An 18787-nucleotide genomic window follows, 5' to 3' on the forward strand; every position below is an offset into this window, starting at 1 on the left:
TGTACACTTTTATCAGAGTTGACCCGAGATGATCGCTTCCGTAGCTACAGCCGAGTTAGCGGATGTGGACCTCGTACTTCATTGAATATACATACCGTTGTTGATAAACTGCCTCTTAGCGTCTAATGACACACCAAAGCGACCCTCGAGCTCCTGCTTGACGCCCTTTTTAGTGACAGCCATGAGGTCAGCCGTCCGCAAGATCTCGCGAATCTCAGCCAGAAGGGCGTCGTCGCTCGGCAAGTCTAACTGATCCTCTGGCGAGAAAAACGGCGAGCTGGTGAAGGTGCTCATGCGGATGTTGTTCGGACCGCTTTCAGAAGTCCCAAGAGACATGCGTGAATGGTTGCTGGAATCAAATGGCATGTTCTGGTGCAACAAGCCCGCTGTCGAGCCAGGGTGACTCGGGTTGTAGGGGTATTCGGAGACGACCGCTGGAGCCTTGGTGCCGTAGCTGTAGCCAGACATTTCGGACTGAGTATCGTGAGCGTCGTCCCTGCCGGTCTGTGTTTCCCAGAGTTCGGCCTGGTAGTCCTCCCACTTCTTGCGGGGGATCGACGCGGGATCAAACTTGCCCTCGTCGGTGACGACAATCTTCTTGCCTTTTTCACCAGCAACGACACGCGTGTTACCCCAGTTGAAGTCATCCATATTCCAGAATGCATACAGAGGCAGGGCGAAGCTGAAAACGACAATAGACAAAAGATAGAGAATCATCCAACCAACCATCTCCCACTTCCGGCGCAGGATGAAGATGATGGCTTGTAGACCATAGATGGCACCGAGGAGAATGAAGGCGGTGACAGGCACCACAGCGGGATTATCGATGACACGGTAAATCAGGTAGCCAATGTAGGCGACTGTGACGGGCTGGACGATGGTGCTGAGCAAGTCGATGAAGACAATGAAGCGCATGCTAAAGCAGCAGAAGCCGCAGAGCTGGGACATGGGGATAAGCTCAATCAAATTGTGCACGGTCGAGTTGATCCAGCGACGTCGCTGAGAGAGGAACACCTGCCAGGAATCGGGAGCAATGGTCCAGGCGTGAGCAGAGAAGATGTACTTGGTCTTGTACTTGGGATGAAACTTGAGGAGCAAGGTAGTCAGGTATCTGTCCTCTCCCAGGTGAAGTAGGTTCTTCATATGCAACGTGTCGACCCGAATAGCTGCGTAGTTGTCGACAACTTCACGGCTCACGAACAGAGGCTTCCCCGTCTCGGCGGCGCGGATGCGGTACATGGAGAAACAGCCGGGCAAGCAGGTGACGGAACCAAACAAGCTTTCAAAAGCCTTGGCTAGATTGTGCGAGATCCAGTACTCATACACCTGGATCATGGTGATGAATGATGACTTGGCGTTGGTTAGCGCTGTCTCACCACACACAGCAATTAGGCGAGTGTCGTGCAGGAATGATGCGACCATGCGAGTGGCAGAGTCGGGTGCGACCACAGTATCGGCGTCGATCTGGAGCATGAACTCGTAGAAGGTCGGGTTAACACCGATGATGTTGCGAATCTGATGGTACATCTCCAGCTCCAGGGGGCTCATGGCCAGGTTATAGTGGACGCGGTTAAGGAAGCGCATCATGATCATCTGAGAGTCTCGCTTGCCTCGGTTACCAGGGCGGGACACCTCGGAAGGCTTGCCGACCTTGACCACGACCAGGAAAGGAACAATGTGGCCCTGGACTTCATACAGACCCGAGTAGACCTTGCCCATATTGTGCTGCTTCAGTCCCTCGCCGAGAGACTCGAAGCTCAGGGGCTCCGGGTCCACGTTCTCGGACACGCCGAGGATGTCGAGGACAATCCTAGGCGTAGACCTATCGTTGCCTTGTCCAATGATCATACCATCGCAAATAACGCAGAGCAGTTTACGCTTATCATCATAACGCATCCTAGCTGCCGAGTCGATGGCGCGGCGCAGCGAGTCCTCGTCTTCGGTATACGCAGGAATCTGGCACATAATGAATTTGTCGATGTTCTCCGGGACGTTCTTGCCACCAAATTGAAGGGCAGCGAAGAACTTGAACGCGATGACCGTCGCAAGCAAGATCGAGATGGCCAGGACGAGGTACTCAGCGAACTGACAGCGAGTTGAATTTCGCGTGTCGACATCCCCGACGTAAAAGAGATAGTCCAGGCAGCGAATCATTCTGGCTTTGCGGGCGTCGTCCATCTTCATGGCATCCCAGTACTGACTGACGTCGCCACCCTTCCTCAGCTGGAACAGGTCCTCAACCGAAGGCTCCATGAATTTTGCCACCTCATTGCTCGGAGCCTTCTCGCCTTTCTTTGGCCGCAATTTAAGCCCTCCGTGGAGATATTCGGTAAGGTCATAGACTCGACCATTCATGCTGACAACACTCCGCTTCTCTTTTGTTGCAAGCTTGTTTATATACTGAGGGGAATACCCAATAGTACCCTTCTTGAAGTTGGCCTTGAGTGTCGTCAGCTGCTCCAGATACCAGTCATTCCGCGTATCGTTCTGGTAGTGGCGGAAGTCGTGGTAGTGGGCGTTCAAATCTTGGGAGTCAATCAAAGTGGGCGAGCCGGAGAAATTGCTACTCTTGTAGTCCAAGGTCACGGCCGGATCGATCGAGCCGTCCTTACCCTGGCAGAGCGCCGAAACCTGAACCGGGAACAGGGTACTGACGTCCATGCCAGCATAGTCGAGAAGCGTCTTTTCGGAGAGGTACGGGGGGTAGTGGCGAGGGGCGTATGCGCCCAAGTCAAAGACATAACCACGAATCGACACGTAGGCCCCCTTGCTCCCTTTCTCGCCGTCAAACGCTGAGAGCTCTTCGGCACTGTAGACGTGTTGCGTCGGACAGATAAGCATGGGGAAAACGACAATGAAGAAGGCAGCGACAAGGCACAGAAGCCAAATGAGCATGTTGATGGCCAGCTTCTCTCGCCAGGCCACGCGAACATCCTTACGAGGCATGCGCCCAGCCCATCGGATCAGGAAGTCGGGGACAAACCAGGTGAAGAGATACACGATAAAGACCCAGCGTTTACGGCTCGGGCTATCCCTATACTCTTCGACCTCGACCAGGGACTTCTCGTTGCCTCGCTCGGCCATTTGCTCACGCGTGTCGAGATTCTTGAACAGGTCGCTTGATCCCAAAGCAGAGGCGCCAGCTTCAGATCGAGAGTCGTCTCCTTTCTCACCAAACATTAAAGGGGTGTTGCCTGAAGACATCACCACCTCCTTGGGGGTCGCATAGGTATGCTGGTCACCCGGAGTCATTCCGTCGCCTAGGTCATGTGCAGCCACCCCATAACGGCCAGACGATGGCCCGCCCTCGCCAAGCTGAGCAATTTCCATCCAACGTCGCTCGCTGACGAAAATCCCGGTGGAACCAATATGGACTTCATTTTGGGGCCAGCGCTTCTCTTCAATGGTGATTTCGGCTCGCTCGCGCTCGCTCCCAACAAGCAAAGCCTCTGTGTCAGTCATGCCGAGAAATTCGCTGAAGGGCAGGAAAAGACTGAAATCGGCAACCCGAAGCCTCTGGCTAATCTCGGCGATGCCAAATGTCTGCATCTGTGTACGCACACACTTGCTGTCAAACTGGTTCGCAATGCGACGATCATTCGGCTTCAGACAGAAGACGAAGTAAGCGTTCATGTTGGGGTCTACCAGAACTCGTTGGACGCTATCAAGCGATGACAAGAACTGCCCCGAAGCACCCTGCTCTGAACTGGGTTTTGAGGAGTCGCCATAAGAGGACCCAGCATCGCTGGCTTGCTCCACAGTCTCGAGGGCTCTGAGTTGCTTTCGTCGGTAGGCTGCCGGGGCTTTGCTTTTTTGTGTCCTTCGGGAGACGACGCTGGGCGACCGGGTGGGCTTAGAACTGATCGTAGCCTGCATGATTGTCGATCGCTCGTTGGGATGGGGGACAGTCTTTAGTACCTCTTGGCCAAAGAGTTTCGCAACGAAATTGCTCTTGCTCTGCTTGACCATGTTGAGGATGTCTCCTGAGATGAGCTCGCTGTTCTCCTCGATGAGGCCCTTGATAGGATAGTCGACCTCTCCGGCAAAGTGTTTGACCATAAATGTGGCGGCAGTGTTTTCGGAATAGAAGTTGCTCCCAGGAAGCTTCGCCGTGGCCGATCCAACTTCGATAGCCGGACTCTTCCCTTCAAAGCGCTTCCGCAAAACATCGAGAAGCTGCATATCAGACCGATTGCGACGAGTCTGGTCATCAAGAATGCTCAGCAGGCCATTCCCTGGCTTCAACAAGGCCCTAACAGCATCGGTATTGTCAAAATAGCTTGTTGACGGAAGGTTGACCTCTTCAGACTCCAGCATCTCGGCCTTGCGGTCGAAGAAGTAGTGGAGCGACATGTTGTAGACACATTCAGCGGCTGCATTATTGAGAAGTTGGTCAAGAGCGGATCCTGTGGAGGAGTGCTGAGCGAAGCCGGGGAAATCGACGACTGAAATGGTGTTGGCGATTGACTCCTCGGTGGCGCAAATGCGCTGGTTTACACACTCAATAATCCATGCAACGAGGAGAGAGTAAAGGGTCCTGGCCAGCTCATTGGCGTGCGAACGGGCCCCGTTGGGCTCGAGCATGACGGTAACACGCTCTTTGTTGATGATTTTACTCTTGTATCCCAGAGTCTTCTCAAGCTCGAAAGTACCGACACCCAGGAAGGCGGCGATAGTGGCGAGGGAATCCTTGTTCTTGACGCCAGTGTACTTAGTCCCACCTTCGTGAGAGAACCCACCGCTCTCATTGCCATAGGCGCGCGTGTCATTAGTGGTTTCGAACTCAAGCTGGCCAATATGAAGGATACTGGCCAAAATCTGGCAGATTTCCGCGATATCACTGCGGGGAAACTCAAGCTTGCGCAGGGCGTTCTTGAAGAGCTGGAAACCTTCCGCATCGTTGACGCCGACCTTTAACTGCGTCGGGTGACCAAGATACTTCCAGCGCTGGTCGCGAGACCCCGGAATGACGCCCAGATTCAAACCAAGGTGCGCCTTCTCAACATCGTTCGTCCCCGACAGAAGGTAGTAGAGAACGTGGAAGTTGCGCTCCCCAGTCGGAACGTCCGTCACTCGGCTCCGTTCAAATCGGTGATCCAAGAGCTTACCACCGATCAAAATCGGGTTGGTGGTAGCAGCGGTCTCGTATTGCAGCTCGTAGAAGAGGCCTGCTTTGGAGGCAGTGGGAGTCGTGGCCGTCTTTGTAGTGGTCAGGGTATCGAAAATATAGGCAGCGAGTGACAGCTTGGCAGACAAAGGGGTCGAGGTCTTGTTCAGAACTGCGGTAAGAAAATGATTTCGAAGAGTCGACTTGCCAGCTCCGGATTCACCCCTAGCAAATGTTAGCGCACACGAGAAACGTTCAAAGCTCGGTTAGAGTTTGTTTACAGAAATACGGCGGTTTGGCTCTCCGAACGATGACCGAGTCTCAGCCATGCCCTGTTAGCCAGGTCCTCGGCGCCGGCCATAGCGCTGCCCTCCTTCCCGCCATCTGGCCCCTTGGTCGAGGACGTGTAGGTGTTGAGAGAGATGAGGGCGTGGGAAGATAGCTCAGCGGTCGGGTATGAGGCGTGGAAACGGCTGGCAAGGTGCGCAGTCAGATGGGTATCTGACTGAAGATGGGCTGGCAACGAGGGCAGCGAGGGCTGTGTGTGAGGTCCTCCATTGCCACCACTGATGGGCGGCAGATTCAGAGCCATGACGAGCAAGACGCCCGAGGCTGGCTGTCCCACGGGCGATATGAGAGTACAAGTATCAGATCCTTATGCTTCGAGTCGGTCGTGCTGATGGTTTGGCCAAACCCCAGAGAGGGCCTCGAGGGAGGTGAGTGCCCTGACACTACCACCACTGAGAGAATGCCAGGATAGGACGGTTTGTCCTAACTGACAAGTTAACAATGGCGGAGCGAAGTGCGAGCGAAAAAAAAAAAAATGAAGCAGTAAAACGAATGCAAGAGGGGAAGAAGGCAACAGCAGGAGCAGAACAAGGAGAAGCGGCGAGGAATCGCCCAGAGGTGAGATGTCCTGGACGAACGCGGAGGTACGAGAAGCTGGACGGGAGGTGTGGTTTGTTGCACAGTACGTACCGATAGTACACGGCCACCACCAGCTCAGGGCAGGAAGGAAACCCAGGTCCCAACTGGCGCTGCGGAGAGCCCCATCGTGGCGCATCCGCGCGCTGCTGTACACGAGGTTTTGCAGGCACTATTGTGGCACGTTGAGTGCTAACTCGCCGCACTGTGCGACGGTGTCAGGGGTCTTTCACAGTGGTGGTGTCTTGGCCCACTGGGCGGCTCCGGGCCAGGGGATTGTCAACAGCACCCATCCCGAGGCCTAATAGTTGACCCAGAGACCAGTCGCGAACGGATCCACAATAGATGGAAGCTGATGTCCTTGCTGCCCAGCAATTCTTGTTAGCCCTTTTGCTTCTACTCCTGGCTCTTCACAATTAATACATGTACTATCCGTATACATTATACATGCTGGATAAGCTGAGTCGGACGTGGTAGTCATAATAATAATTCAACCCGAAACCAGCGCGGGTGCATCTCTTGAGTCTTTCCCCAATGGTATGTGTCTCCAAACAAAGAAAACCCGAGACATGGGCACCATACTGCCTCTGACCAGCTTTGTGAGCTGTGCGCATCAAACTCTGTAACGTCGTTGCAGGATTGCACTGGTGGCGGCTAGAGGGTTCTGGCTGAGCATGAAGTCCATGTCAAAAATTTCCTAGTGGGCGGCACCTCCGTGAGTTTATGCTCGTGATGTTTGTGACGCCCTCTCATCTCAGCGACCGGAGCCTACCAAACCATCAAACGGCACTAATAGACTTCAGGAGGCTGCAACCTGCAGGAGGGCAGGAGCTGGGTTACCTTGCCGTGCACGGCCACCACGGCGCTGGTGATGTTTTTAGAACCCGAAGGAACTAACCCCAGAAAGGCATAGAGTCATCGTTCTCGAACTTCAGGCTCCTCGTCTCACGATGCTTGGCACGCTTGCGCCCCTCGACAGTTTTTTTTTCCGCGTCCGGATCTCCAGAGACAGGCCGACGGTTCATCAATGTTTCCTCCAGCCCAGCGTCGCTGGCCAACAAGGTGATTACCCAATAATATGTACTCGTACGAGTAGAGACAGCTGTAAGAGTTGAGACCACAACTTCACCATCACTACGCCGAGGTAGTGGCAGCACGAGTTTCGGACAAGTGGCCGCATGCAGGCATGCAGTGATCATTCGTGTTCCTTTGTGCTCCAACCAGCCGTGTCTTGCAAATGGGTATTAAGAAGCAGGCTTTGGGCTTTCGGACGATAGTAATAGTACATCCGCATTCGTGTGTACATACTACTGTACGGAGTACGTGGTAGTAGTAATAGGTACTACCTTAGTGCTAGTACTTACAGTATTCGATCCAACTCACAAACCATGGGAACAGATCGCTGACCTGCCTCGCTGCCCGGTACGTTAAAGATCCCGTCCTCAAATAGTTTCGACCCTCGTTCCGGGGATCGGCAGGTGAATTTTTTTACGAGCCAACATGCATAAAGTGGTGTGTACATGTTGCGTGAGCTGGACGATGATATGTCGGGCTCGTATTCACCTGCCACAGCCCCATTGAGTTTGGCAGTCCGCACTGTGCCCAACCCAATGCCAATGCAGCTCCTCAACCTGGGAACGGCAGCTCCCGGTTACTCGTACATAGTACTTCTCTCTCTCATTGTAGTCCAAACTTGCGCGACCCAAAAGTCCACGAAAACGACTATGGACTACCTATGGTGAGCGCCCATAAGCACAACTACATGAACAACAGCTTGCACTGTGTCCTCCTTGCATGCTCTCAAGGTGGTAATGAAACATTCATTATTGGCGGATCATTATTCGTATGATTTGATCCTCTCAACGACAGAACAGTGCGAGGTCCGGCGAGGTACCACACATCCGCACCCGTCCTTAGCGCCTACACCCCTACCACAGTGACCCCTGCCCCTGAATCCACCCTGGAGATCCAGGCCATCAGCCAGGCTCACGCTGGAGGCGCATGAAATCTGGGGCCCGCTAGAATCTATCCCCTGGGAACCCTAGGAACATCGTCTACACAGTGCGTGTCCTACCACTTTGGCGCAGCCTGGCTCACGTCCCATTCATTGCCCCCAAACCTGATGGGATCACCAAGACCCGGACATCTTGACATCCACAAGCCCTTGTTCCACCTCACTTTCGCATTCTGCCCTTCGTTCTTGTCGGGACTGCCTCACTCGCTTTAGCAGCTCCTCTCTGTTTCGTCTGGTTATCCTTCTATTCCCCTAATTCCCAAATATTTGTTTGATACTCTTCGACACGCTCCAAACAGCGTGTTGCCTACCGACGACGTCCTCCGCCCCTACCCTCGCGCGACGACCAAACGAACAACCGATTTTGCCACGACCAAGGGCCCCGTATACACACATCGGGTCTCTGGGGGGGTTCTCGAGTACACTAGGTTCTCCATTGCTTCATAGCGTTGGTCGACTTGACTGGTATAGCTGCATTCTTCTTCTAGTCAAGCATCTGCTATTCAACCTTGATCAGTGATCGTCCCTTGTGGACATCACTGCCACTACTCAGTCGTCAACATGTCAAATCGATTGTCTCTATTTTCTATGGCCTCCGAGCCTTATCGACCTCCCCAAGCAGGCGGGCCTCAGACTGCTCAAGTTTCGACAACGACGCTTCTCAACGCGATCCACAACATCTACCTCTCGTCCCGTCCTCATGAGCTAGAGGCAAGCACGAGCCTTGTAGTCAACACCTGGCTCACGGCTGTTCAGAACGGCCCTACCGTGGACGCTGGCCTTGCAGCTAGAGCTTGGGAGCATGCTCGGCGCCGCGCCGAAGACGGGTGTATAGTTCTGGGGTACGTTGAGCCGATATCACAACCAAGCAACACCATACTCACAATCTGCAGGTCCCTCCATGAATCTACGCCGTCCGTCCTCGTCCCTCTTCTCTCCAGCTTCCCCTTTGCCATTCCCTCGACCGTCTACAAAGCTTTGGACGCAATCCGGCCCTTTATCCGTTGCGTCACGCCTCACAATCCATCGCTACCAAGGGAGGTTGCCCTTAGCGTCTCCTTGACGCTGTCTCTCACGGGGAACTTTAACGGGGCTTTTCTAGCTCTTTCGCAGGGTGGTCTGGATACGGAGAGCGGCCTCTTGAACGTCCCTGCAGAAGCAGGATACCGCGCCTTTGACGTATTCTACTATCTCCTGACAGCGGCTTCGACGCCCGCCGAAAGAGAGTTCCTTGGCCTCAAGCATCCCTCGCAATATACCCTGCTTTCCCGTTCAGGGACATATGAGACACCGTCATACCTGCCAACAGCTGACGATGCCGCCGCCGCGGATGATTTCCGCCAGGCCTTGAAGGACATTGGCATCAAAGGGGCAGCCCACCGCAACTTCATCTCAACCCTTGCAGGTCTTCTCAAGCTTGGTAACACACTCGACTACAACCTAGACTCCGACGCTCTGGAAGAGATTTGCGAGGATGCCGGGGGTTTGCTGGGCATGGAGCCCGACATTCTTCTTCAACAATGCAGCACTGAGGATCGCCGAACGGTCGTTGGCGGACTCTACGAGTCGCTCGTAGACTGGGTCATCTCCAAAGCTAACGAGACTATCCATGATCAAGTACGTCGCATCAGAGAAGGTGAAGAGCATCTTGACGGCCAAAGTTCAGGGGATGGCTCCGAGGACGGTAATGGCGACACCGTCTCTATCACAGTCGTCGAGATCCCCAACCAAACTCTTGGAAAGGCTTTGTCTATGCGCTCTGTGTTTGATGATTCACAAGGAATCAATGCCGAGATCATTCACGATGGGCTTGAAGTAGCCCCTGCCGGCTCGTCTGTGCTGAGGGAGATGGAGCAGGCGGTCTCCCAAGTTGCTCCAGACCTTGGTATCATGTCGGGGCCGGAGGGGAGGCAGCGGCAGTATGAGTTAGAGAAGAGAGAGGTTGTCCTAGAAAGGATTGCCTACGCCGCCGATGACGATGCCTTTGTCAAGAAGCTATTGTTTCCTCTCGAGGGGCAAGGCATCAACCTTGGCAGGGCGGGTCGGATTGACCTTCCCAACATTCTCTCATCTAGCCGTGTTTGGTACCACCTTTCCATCCACCCTACGGATGAATCACCAGCCAGCTTGGCTGCGCTTCCCTCTATCACATCTGCCTGGTCCGCGGGCACTGTGTCGCGACAGCTGCGATCGTGGAGGCTCCCCGAGTGGTCGAATCGCAGAAACCGAAATCTAGATTTCACAGCCGACTTCGACGTCGATGAATTCGTGAAGCGCTACTCGCCTCTCGGTTGCCAAGAGGGGAGGGACGGCATAGAGAGCTGGATTCTCGAACGAGGCTGGAGCAACGGCGAGGTTTTCACGGGCAAAGAGCGCGTCTGGATTCGCGAAGCAGCGTGGTGGGAAGCTGAGAGCAGTCTTGATCTCAAGCCAGAAGACCACGTCCCTGAGAATCCCTTTGGCACTGGCTTTGATACTAGCTACTCAGCCAACAATGGGAGCGGCTACTTTGCTCACCCTCCTCCCACCGACAATGGCTTTGATACAGGCAGCAACTTTCAAATTGCGCACAGCCGCAATTTTAGCCAGGGCAACCTCAGCAGCCTCACGAGAACCCATAACAATCTTCCAGCGCCTTCCGTGGCCCCAACCGCACCGATTGCTGCCACCGGCGATTACGGCCTTGGCGTCAAAGGTGATACCTACAAGGGCGACATTTTCTACAACGAAGCTGGCGAGTTCACCGGGATGCTGGACCCTGAGCTTGCTAAACACAAGCAGCTTGAGACCAAGGAGATACCGTTTTCCAGGCGTGCCTGGGTCTTCTTCGTATGGGCCGTCACCTTCATTATTCCGTCATTCCTCCTTCGATACGTCGGTCGCATGAAGCGACCGGATGTTCGTATGGCCTGGAGGGAAAAGGTAGTTCTGGTTCTGCTCATTGCATTGCTCAATGCGATAATCGTCTTCTGGATCATTGGTCTTGGCGCTCTCCTTTGCCCCAACTTCGATAAAGCTTGGTCGCGCGACCAAGTAGCCACGCATCAAGGATCTGACGACTTCTGGGTCAGCATTCATGGCAAGGTGTACGACATTTCAGATTTCTGGAGGCGTCAGCATAGCGACACTGCCATCAAGACCATCCCTTCTGTCATGCAACCACTGGCCGGCCTAGATCTAGACGAGTACTTTGTTCCACCGCTGTACATGGCATGCCAGGGTCTTGGGATCGAGAAGACAACACGCCTCCTAGTCAACGAGACCAACAGACCCGAATTTGGTCTCGCCGAGCACAAATCGGGATACTACGCCGACGACCCAAGGAGCGAGTTGAAAAAGGATGACTGGTATTGGAAAAGATTTGAGCCCGGGATCAAGGAGTTTTACCACGGCGACCTAGTATACAAGACAAAAAAGGTCAAAAGAGAGGGCAGGGAGGACCGACACATGTGGGCCAGATATGGTGACAAAATCTACGATCTCACCAACTACTTCTACACTCTGGATTACCAGGAAGGCAGGAAAGACGTACGTTTCCTCAACGAGAAGGTCTCGGACGTCTTTCGCAACAACCCCGGCGAGAACATCAAGGGCCATCTAGATGATGTCATCCAAAACTCGCTCGGCAACGACACAGAGTACGCCAGCGTTATCAACAGCTGGCAGTGCATCCAGAACATGTTCTACAAAGGCCGGACTGACTTCCGCGACTCCCCGAGGTGCACTGTCAACAACTGGTTCCTGCTTGCCTTCGCCATCATAATGTGTGCCGTCATTGGCATCAAATTCGTGTCGGCTCTTCAGTTTGGTTCCAAGCGCCGCCCCTCTGCTCAGGACAAGTTTGTCATCTGTCAAGTGCCAGCTTACACCGAAGGCGAGGATTCGTTACGAAAGGCCCTCGACTCGCTCACCGCCCTTCAATACGACAACAAGCGGAAACTGATTTGCGTCATCTGCGACGGCATCATTGTCGGCAAAGGCAATGACCGCCCGACTCCCAAGATAGTCTTGGACATCTTGGGTGTCGACCCCAAGATCGACCCTCCCGCGTTGCCCTTCAAGTCAGTCGGCCCTGGCAGCGATCAACTCAACTACGGAAAGGTCTACTCTGGTCTCTATGAGTATGAAGGCAATGTCGTCCCGTACCTTGTGGTCGTCAAAGTTGGCAAGGAATCTGAGCAGGCGAAGGCCAAACCTGGCAACCGCGGAAAGCGTGATTCACAGATCATGCTCATGAGCTTCTTAAATCGGGTGCACCATCGCTCACCGATGAACCCGCTGGAGTTGGAAATGTTCCACCAGATCAGCAATGTCATTGGCGTGGACCCCGAACTTTACGAATATCTTCTCATGGTAGATGCTGACACCAGTGTCAACGAAGACTCTCTGAATCGCTTAGTGGCCGCCTGTGCTCACAATGCCAAGATTGCGGGTATTTGTGGTGAGACGAGTCTAGAGAACGACGAAAAGTCGTGGTGGACCATGATCCAAGTCTACGAGTACTTCATTTCACACCACCTATCTAAGGCTTTTGAATCCCTTTTCGGCAGTGTCACTTGTCTTCCCGGATGGTAAGTGTTGAGGACTGTCCGCTCCTTCTTTCCCAGGCCCCAATGTTAACATTGTCCTCAGTTTCTCCATGTACCGTCTCCGAACCGTGGATAAGGGCAAGCCCCTCATCATTTCGGACGACGTGATCAGAGAATATAGTGTCTGCGATGTTGACACGCTTCACAAGAAGAACTTGTTATCCCTGGGTGAGGATCGTTTTCTCACGACCCTTATGACCAAGCACTTCCCGTATATGTCATACAAGTTCGTCCCAGACGCCAAGTGCAAGACGGCAGCACCGGAATCGTGGAGTGTTTTGCTCTCCCAACGTCGTCGCTGGATCAACTCGACTATCCATAACCTGGTGGAACTAATGCGTCTCAAGGAAATGTGCGGGTTCTGCTGCTTTGGCATGCGATTCGTCGTCTTTGTGGACCTCTTTGGTACCATAATTCTTCCGGCAACCTGCGTCTATCTCGGCTACCTCATCTATCGCGTGGCAAGCAATACAGGTCCTTTCCCCACCATCACCCTGGTCATGCTGGCCGCCGTTTATGGCCTTCAGGCGTTAATCTTCATCCTGAAGAGACAGTGGCAGCATATTGGCTGGATGATCATCTACCTCATCGCGTTCCCCATATACTCATTTGTCCTTCCGGTATATTCCTTCTGGAATATGGATAACTTCTCTTGGGGCAATACGCGTATTGTCATCGGAGAGAAGGGTTCAAAGCAAGTGGTTGCTGTTGAAGACGAGCCGTTTGATCCCCGCTCGATCCCTCTCCAACGGTGGACGGACTACGCCAATGAAAACAACCTGCCGGGCCGCCGTGGCCCGCGTGGCGAGGAGTATTCCGCTAACGACCAGTATGAGATGGATGAGATGAAATCGGTGTATTCCTCGGGACCCCAAGGATCTGTCCTGAGCGGCATGCCGATTCGCAACTCTTTCATGCCTTCGCAGTCGCCGGTCCCCTTCGCCAACATGAACAGATCATCCACCATGATGAGCAACTACCAGGAGCAGCCCCTGATACAGAACCGTCAGTCCATGGCATCCATGGGGGCAGGAATCCGTGACGTCCAGGGCGCCCAGACGCCATATCAGGACTACCCGGGCGGTCATCAGAGTATGACGAATCTCCGTGTCGAGTCCAACACGCCCCCGTCCATCCGGGCATCAACGGTACTCGGGTTCAGCGGCGGCCACCGGTCCCCTATGGCCCACGATGCCATGCGGTCAACACCGTCGTTTGATTTTCAGGGTGGCACCAATGGCCCCGACGATGCGACCATTGTTGATTGCATCCAGAGCATCATTCGTGAGGTCGATCTCGACTCGGTGACGAAGAAGCAGCTGAGGGCTCTTGTCGAGCAACGGCTACAGACCGAGCTGGTCGGCCAGCGCCGCACCTTCCTGGATCAGCAGATTGATCACGAACTGCAGAAGCTGTAACAGTGCAACCTTGCCATCTATCAACGGTGGTAAAGGGCGCTGCGTGCTTCAAGGTATATACATACATCAGGCGGCGTTACCATTTTTGCATATGGCAAGAACATCTAGCGACGGAGGCAAAATCAGGAGACGGCGTTTCTACTCTGCTTTTCATTTGGGGGAGGTTGTGGGGTTGGATCATCCCTAAGACACATTTGTTTAAAGGGACGACGATAGCGGACAAGCTTAGGAACACTGCCTAATCACAGGTAACTCGGTTTTAACTACCTTATTAATTGTCATGTCAAAGTTTAATTGGTGTTATCATTTCAAGAGCCCGGCACCGACTACTGGTAATATGGGTTCATATCTAATCAACTGAATAATCATTCAAAAAGAAACTTCCATGTAAACCTTTTGCGCCCGACCCTACGCTATGAACCTGAACCCCAGAAATACTGTAGAGAATAACCGCGAATGAACCTGAAAATCCACACTTTCATCTAGCTCATTTGTCAATCTTGCCGATGCCCTTGAGGCGCAGGTAGACGTCTGTTCCCCATCTGTACAAGCTCTGGACGTCAATACCGCCGCCGAAGTACTCGGCATACGCTCGGCTCAGGGGTAGTCCATAGCCAAGCCCGGCAATAGAACTAAGCCCTGAGCTGGCATTGACTATAGCATTAAGACCATCGTTTCCATTCGAGCTAGGGAACTCATCCTGTTCGGAGAATGTGGTAAATGAGTACGACCAAATGTTAGGAACGACATCCGGATGGATGCCGCCCCCACGATCCCGGATACGGATGGTGACACCGGGGGCGTTGTCGTCCAGCGGTTTGATAGCATCGCTGCGGAACTGGCCCCTGTCACTGTCGGCGGACTTTATGCTGGGGATATCGGTGTTGGGGAGTGCTGGCTCGGGGGCTATGGTGACGACGACGGGCTCTTGGGACTTGTTCTCGATCGTGGCGCGGAAGGCATTCTTAAGCATTTCGGTCACGATGTACTCCAGGTGCATGGGGACAGAGGCAAACGTAGTGTCGGGCTCTCCGTTAATGTAGAGAAGCGGCCGAATGCCATAGCGAAGCTCACAAATGTCGGCAACAAAGGCGGCGCAGGACTCAACGACGGTAGCGGGCTTCAGCGCAGTGTCGATAACACCAATGAAGGAGGGGTGTTCTGGACAGGGCGTAGGGCTTGCCTCCGGGTCGAAATGCGGCTGGCTGCTGAAGTGCAGGGCAATGTGTTGCTCAGCGACGAGACGGGTGCCGATGCGAGCACGGAGATGCTCGTCCAGAAAGCGAGTCACTTCGGCCGGGGAGATGTAGCGGCGGCACTCGAGAAACCCACGGGCAAGGATCGGTATGGTGTCGGTATGTGTGGCGACAAGCTCGGCGAGTGTGTTTGTGAACTTGATCTCATCCTCCCTTGAGGAGATGGGATGGCCCTCGGCGGCGGCACGCCAGTAAGGGAGGAGAATGGAGAGAGAGTGGAGGTAGGTATGGTAGATGCGAGAGATGTTGGGGTTGGATACGACGATGTAAGGCAGGTTGCGCAATGCCTGAAGGCGGTGGGCAAGGCGGATGGGCAGCAGGGAGAGAGCAAAGTTGGCGGAGGAGAGGAGCGAGTTCTCGGAGAGTGGAGGGCGGCCATGCCTGTTGAATATGGTGTCAGCAATTCACTTCAAAGACCAAGACCGCGTTAGAATCAAGGCTAACTTGATCAGATCGGCGAGACTCAGCTGGTGTTGGTGCCGCTTAGACAATGACAGGATATCAGCGTCGGTGACACTGTAGGGAGCTCTCCTAGCACATGGAGATGTTGAGAAAGCGTGCCACTGGGCAATATGTGGGATCTTGGAGGCACGGCAGAGCCTCCCGGGGCTGGCGAGGCGGTTCATGGCAGCATTGTCGAGAGCTGCAAAGGCGGATGACGGAGGTACTGGCGCCGGTTATCGGATTCTAGCAGCCACAACTATCATACACGTAGGTTTATTTAGTCGCAATGCTAAAGCGCGTGGTGTTGAGGTGGCAGAAGTGGCAGAAGTGGCAGAAGTGGCAGAATTGGTAGAAGTAGCACAGGTATGTCGAAGCTTCGTCACTGAGTCAAGCGAGGGTTGGTGCAGCTTCAGTGTGTGCCGTGGCCAGCCGATTTGGCAAGCACCTTAGCTGGGGTCCTGGGGAAATCTCCCTGGATAGGTAGGTACTATTCCTTATCGGTCACATGCCCTCGCTCCTCTGTTGGTGGGGTGCTCCTTATCGCGAAGGGAGAGGAGGGCGCTAGTACGTCACGCGGGGCAGCCGCGGAGGGGCGTCAACAGCCAGATGGCAATGAAGGACAAAGAACACCAGGAAGAGCCATGCGCGTATTTGTATATATCGAGTTTCTTAGGTTTAAGACGACATGGGGCGAAGTGAGATAATCTCGAACAAAAGGTCGGCCAAGGACACCCCCTTATTCATCAAAGCCGTGGAGGCGTGCGCCGACTTCACTGGGTCTTCATGACTCCATCCAGTTCAACTCCCTTGACATGCTCATTATTCTCGAGTGTGGTCACGGTACCATCATCAAAAGACACGCTGGTATCTCGGTCAGCTCTCGTCCGTTGCAGGGTAGTAATAGTGGGAGTACAGTAGCGAGGGGGGACGTACGAGAAGCCCTTGATGATCTTGAATTCGCGCTCGATCTTGCCGCCCTGGTCTCTAGCATGCTTCTTGACCCTGAACACATGCATCCCCATGTCAGTTCTACTCTTTGTGCTAGTCTCCTCAACCGGGGGCAAGGGGAACATACGCCTCGACCTGCTCGGGAGAGGCATCCTCTTTGCAAGTGATCTAGAGATGCGAAATCAGCGGTGTTAAGTCCATAGATGCTCCCAGTAGCAACTTACAATGTAGGAAGGCATCTTTCTGGTGGCTGTATGGGAACGTGGATTGTTCTTGAGGCTGGGTTGATGGTGGTGTTTTTGACGGATTAGAGTTGGAGCAAGACGGAGGCTACGCCGACCTTTATTCTGCCACTGGGTTCGAACCTGGCACAAGACTCGGGACTTGGCCATTAAGTGGTACCCTAGGTACTACCAAGCACCATGTAAGCAGCCACCTACTATGCACTCGTAGTAGCTATGACACTACAACTGGTACAAGGTCAAAATGCCTCGGATAGGAGTTGCCTCTCTGGGCGCTGACGGACCGTTCTTCAGCTGTCGATTGCGTAGGCGCTGGCGACGCAGGGTAGCGCCAGCGATAGGTTGCCGCTCGAGGATGGCCACCATGACGCAATCCACCCACGTCGCGTGTGGTCGTCGCCTTGATTTATGAGTCTACAAGATACTCTCCGTCCTAGGCCACAGTTACGTAGAGATACCATCCGCTGGAATACGGATATCGCTGCATATCATCACTGATGGCGCTCAGGATGACGTGCATTGCCATGCGAGTCACCCGGCGGGCGGATGCAGACGGTATTAGAGTAAATCATCTTAGCTTCAACTGCAGCCTCAAGTAAGAATGTCGTCTCGGGGACATTGTCCACCTGTCTAAGTTTTAGTGAGAGGAATAAAAAAATCACCATCTGTAGATAAACCTTCGGCCCAGCGCTCTGCAAAGCGAGATCGAGAGCATGTACGGATAGTCACTCAACCACTGCCCGCGAATACCTCTAGGGTACCTAGGTGGTGCTCCAAGAAATCCGCCGGAGTGGATGACGGTACCACCCGCAACTTTGCTTTGTCCCCCCAGAGATCCAGGCCATCTGGGAGCCCGGAAGTGCCCCTGACCCCCGCACCTGGAACACCCGAGTAAGAGATTCCGCGATAATAATACTACATACTTAGCAGTGCGTGTATATCGTGCCTGATAAGCCATCAAATCAACCACCCATCTAAGCTAAGATCGGTTGAATGTCGGGGTTAAGAAGATGCCGGCCTTTGACAGCAATTTTGGTGTTAGACTGGCGGATATCCATAATAGTTGCCGTGGGGCTTTCTCTTATTTCCAGTCCATGTGAGCGCAAGCCTGATTCTCGAGACTACGAGCAGACAATAGGCAACTGGCAAGCCCCTTTTTGTTCGGACGACTCGGAAGTCTCGGATGGAGATGTATTTTGGATGAACCTTGGCGCCGTTGGTGGAGGTTACAATGTCGTCTGTATGGACTCACAGTCTCACGGCGTAATGGCTGTCGTATTCGTATTCTGCGAAGGGCTAGGGTCGCGTGGATCGGGCAAAAGTGAAAGTCGATTGGCCAATGAGGCTCGAAACCTGTGATCGACACTGGCCTAATCCCTTTGCTGGGCCGTGGGAGTGGCGTAGATGGGCGGGTATATGATGGGATTACGGATGCAGAGGACATCGTATTAGTAGTATTAATTCGTTGCCTCTGGAAACCGCGATTCGCAAAGTGTAGCATGGGTTTTACCAGAGCAAGAGATTCCGAGATTTCGTCTCGTTCCACAACTTAACCCCTAGGGGAAGAGACCCCGGGATCCCACGCGAATGGCTCCCCAGATCTTGTGAGGGGACAGATGCAAGGGTGGATTGGTGGAAGTACTACATAGAGGCTTTGGGATGGATGGTAGGAAGCCCTGGACAAAGTAAGCTCACTTGGCGGGAGTGATCAGTGAATCGGGCTCGGAGTGTCTGCGTTTAGACCCCCAAGACAATACGCGTATATAAATCATACATAGTAAAAATGGAAAGTGAATTCGGCTCGGAGTTTTTGGGAACCGCCGAAGCTGTCTAGCTGGTTCTAAC

The 18787-nt window shown here is 53.7% G+C and overlaps 4 protein-coding genes across 4 annotated transcripts; 1 reads left to right on the forward strand and 3 right to left on the reverse strand.

Annotated features, from left to right (window-relative positions):
• Nucleotides 1–12: 12 nt before the first annotated feature.
• ACO1O0_004542 (chitin synthase class Va) lies at nt 13–5699 on the reverse strand (the record flags this gene model as incomplete). The annotated part of the gene is made up of 3 exons (XM_083193981.1): nt 13–44; nt 96–5332; nt 5389–5699. The coding sequence occupies 3 exons, from the start codon at nt 5697–5699 to the stop codon at nt 13–15; spliced, it is 5580 nt and encodes a 1859-aa protein (XP_083050929.1).
• Nucleotides 5700–8606: 2907 nt separating this feature from the next.
• Nucleotides 8607–14052, forward strand: ACO1O0_004543 (chitin synthase-domain-containing protein; the record flags this gene model as incomplete). The annotated part of the gene is made up of 3 exons (XM_083193982.1): nt 8607–8887; nt 8939–12616; nt 12678–14052. The coding sequence occupies 3 exons, from the start codon at nt 8607–8609 to the stop codon at nt 14050–14052; spliced, it is 5334 nt and encodes a 1777-aa protein (XP_083050930.1).
• A 487-nt stretch (nt 14053–14539) lies between these two features.
• On the reverse strand, nt 14540–15934 carry ACO1O0_004544 (branched-chain alpha-ketoacid dehydrogenase; the record flags this gene model as incomplete). The annotated part of the gene is made up of 2 exons (XM_083193983.1): nt 14540–15689; nt 15753–15934. The coding sequence occupies 2 exons, from the start codon at nt 15932–15934 to the stop codon at nt 14540–14542; spliced, it is 1332 nt and encodes a 443-aa protein (XP_083050931.1).
• Nucleotides 15935–16522: 588 nt separating this feature from the next.
• On the reverse strand, nt 16523–16939 carry ACO1O0_004545 (uncharacterized protein; the record flags this gene model as incomplete). The annotated part of the gene is made up of 3 exons (XM_083193984.1): nt 16523–16754; nt 16828–16868; nt 16925–16939. 3 exons carry the CDS (start codon nt 16937–16939, stop codon nt 16523–16525), a joined length of 288 nt encoding a protein of 95 aa, XP_083050932.1.
• Between the last annotated feature and the right edge of the window lie 1848 nt (nt 16940–18787).

This window comes from Amphichorda felina (assembly GCF_050947745.1).
Source record: "Amphichorda felina strain 45539 chromosome Unknown scaffold_4, whole genome shotgun sequence".
NCBI lineage: Eukaryota > Fungi > Ascomycota > Sordariomycetes > Hypocreales > Bionectriaceae > Amphichorda > Amphichorda felina.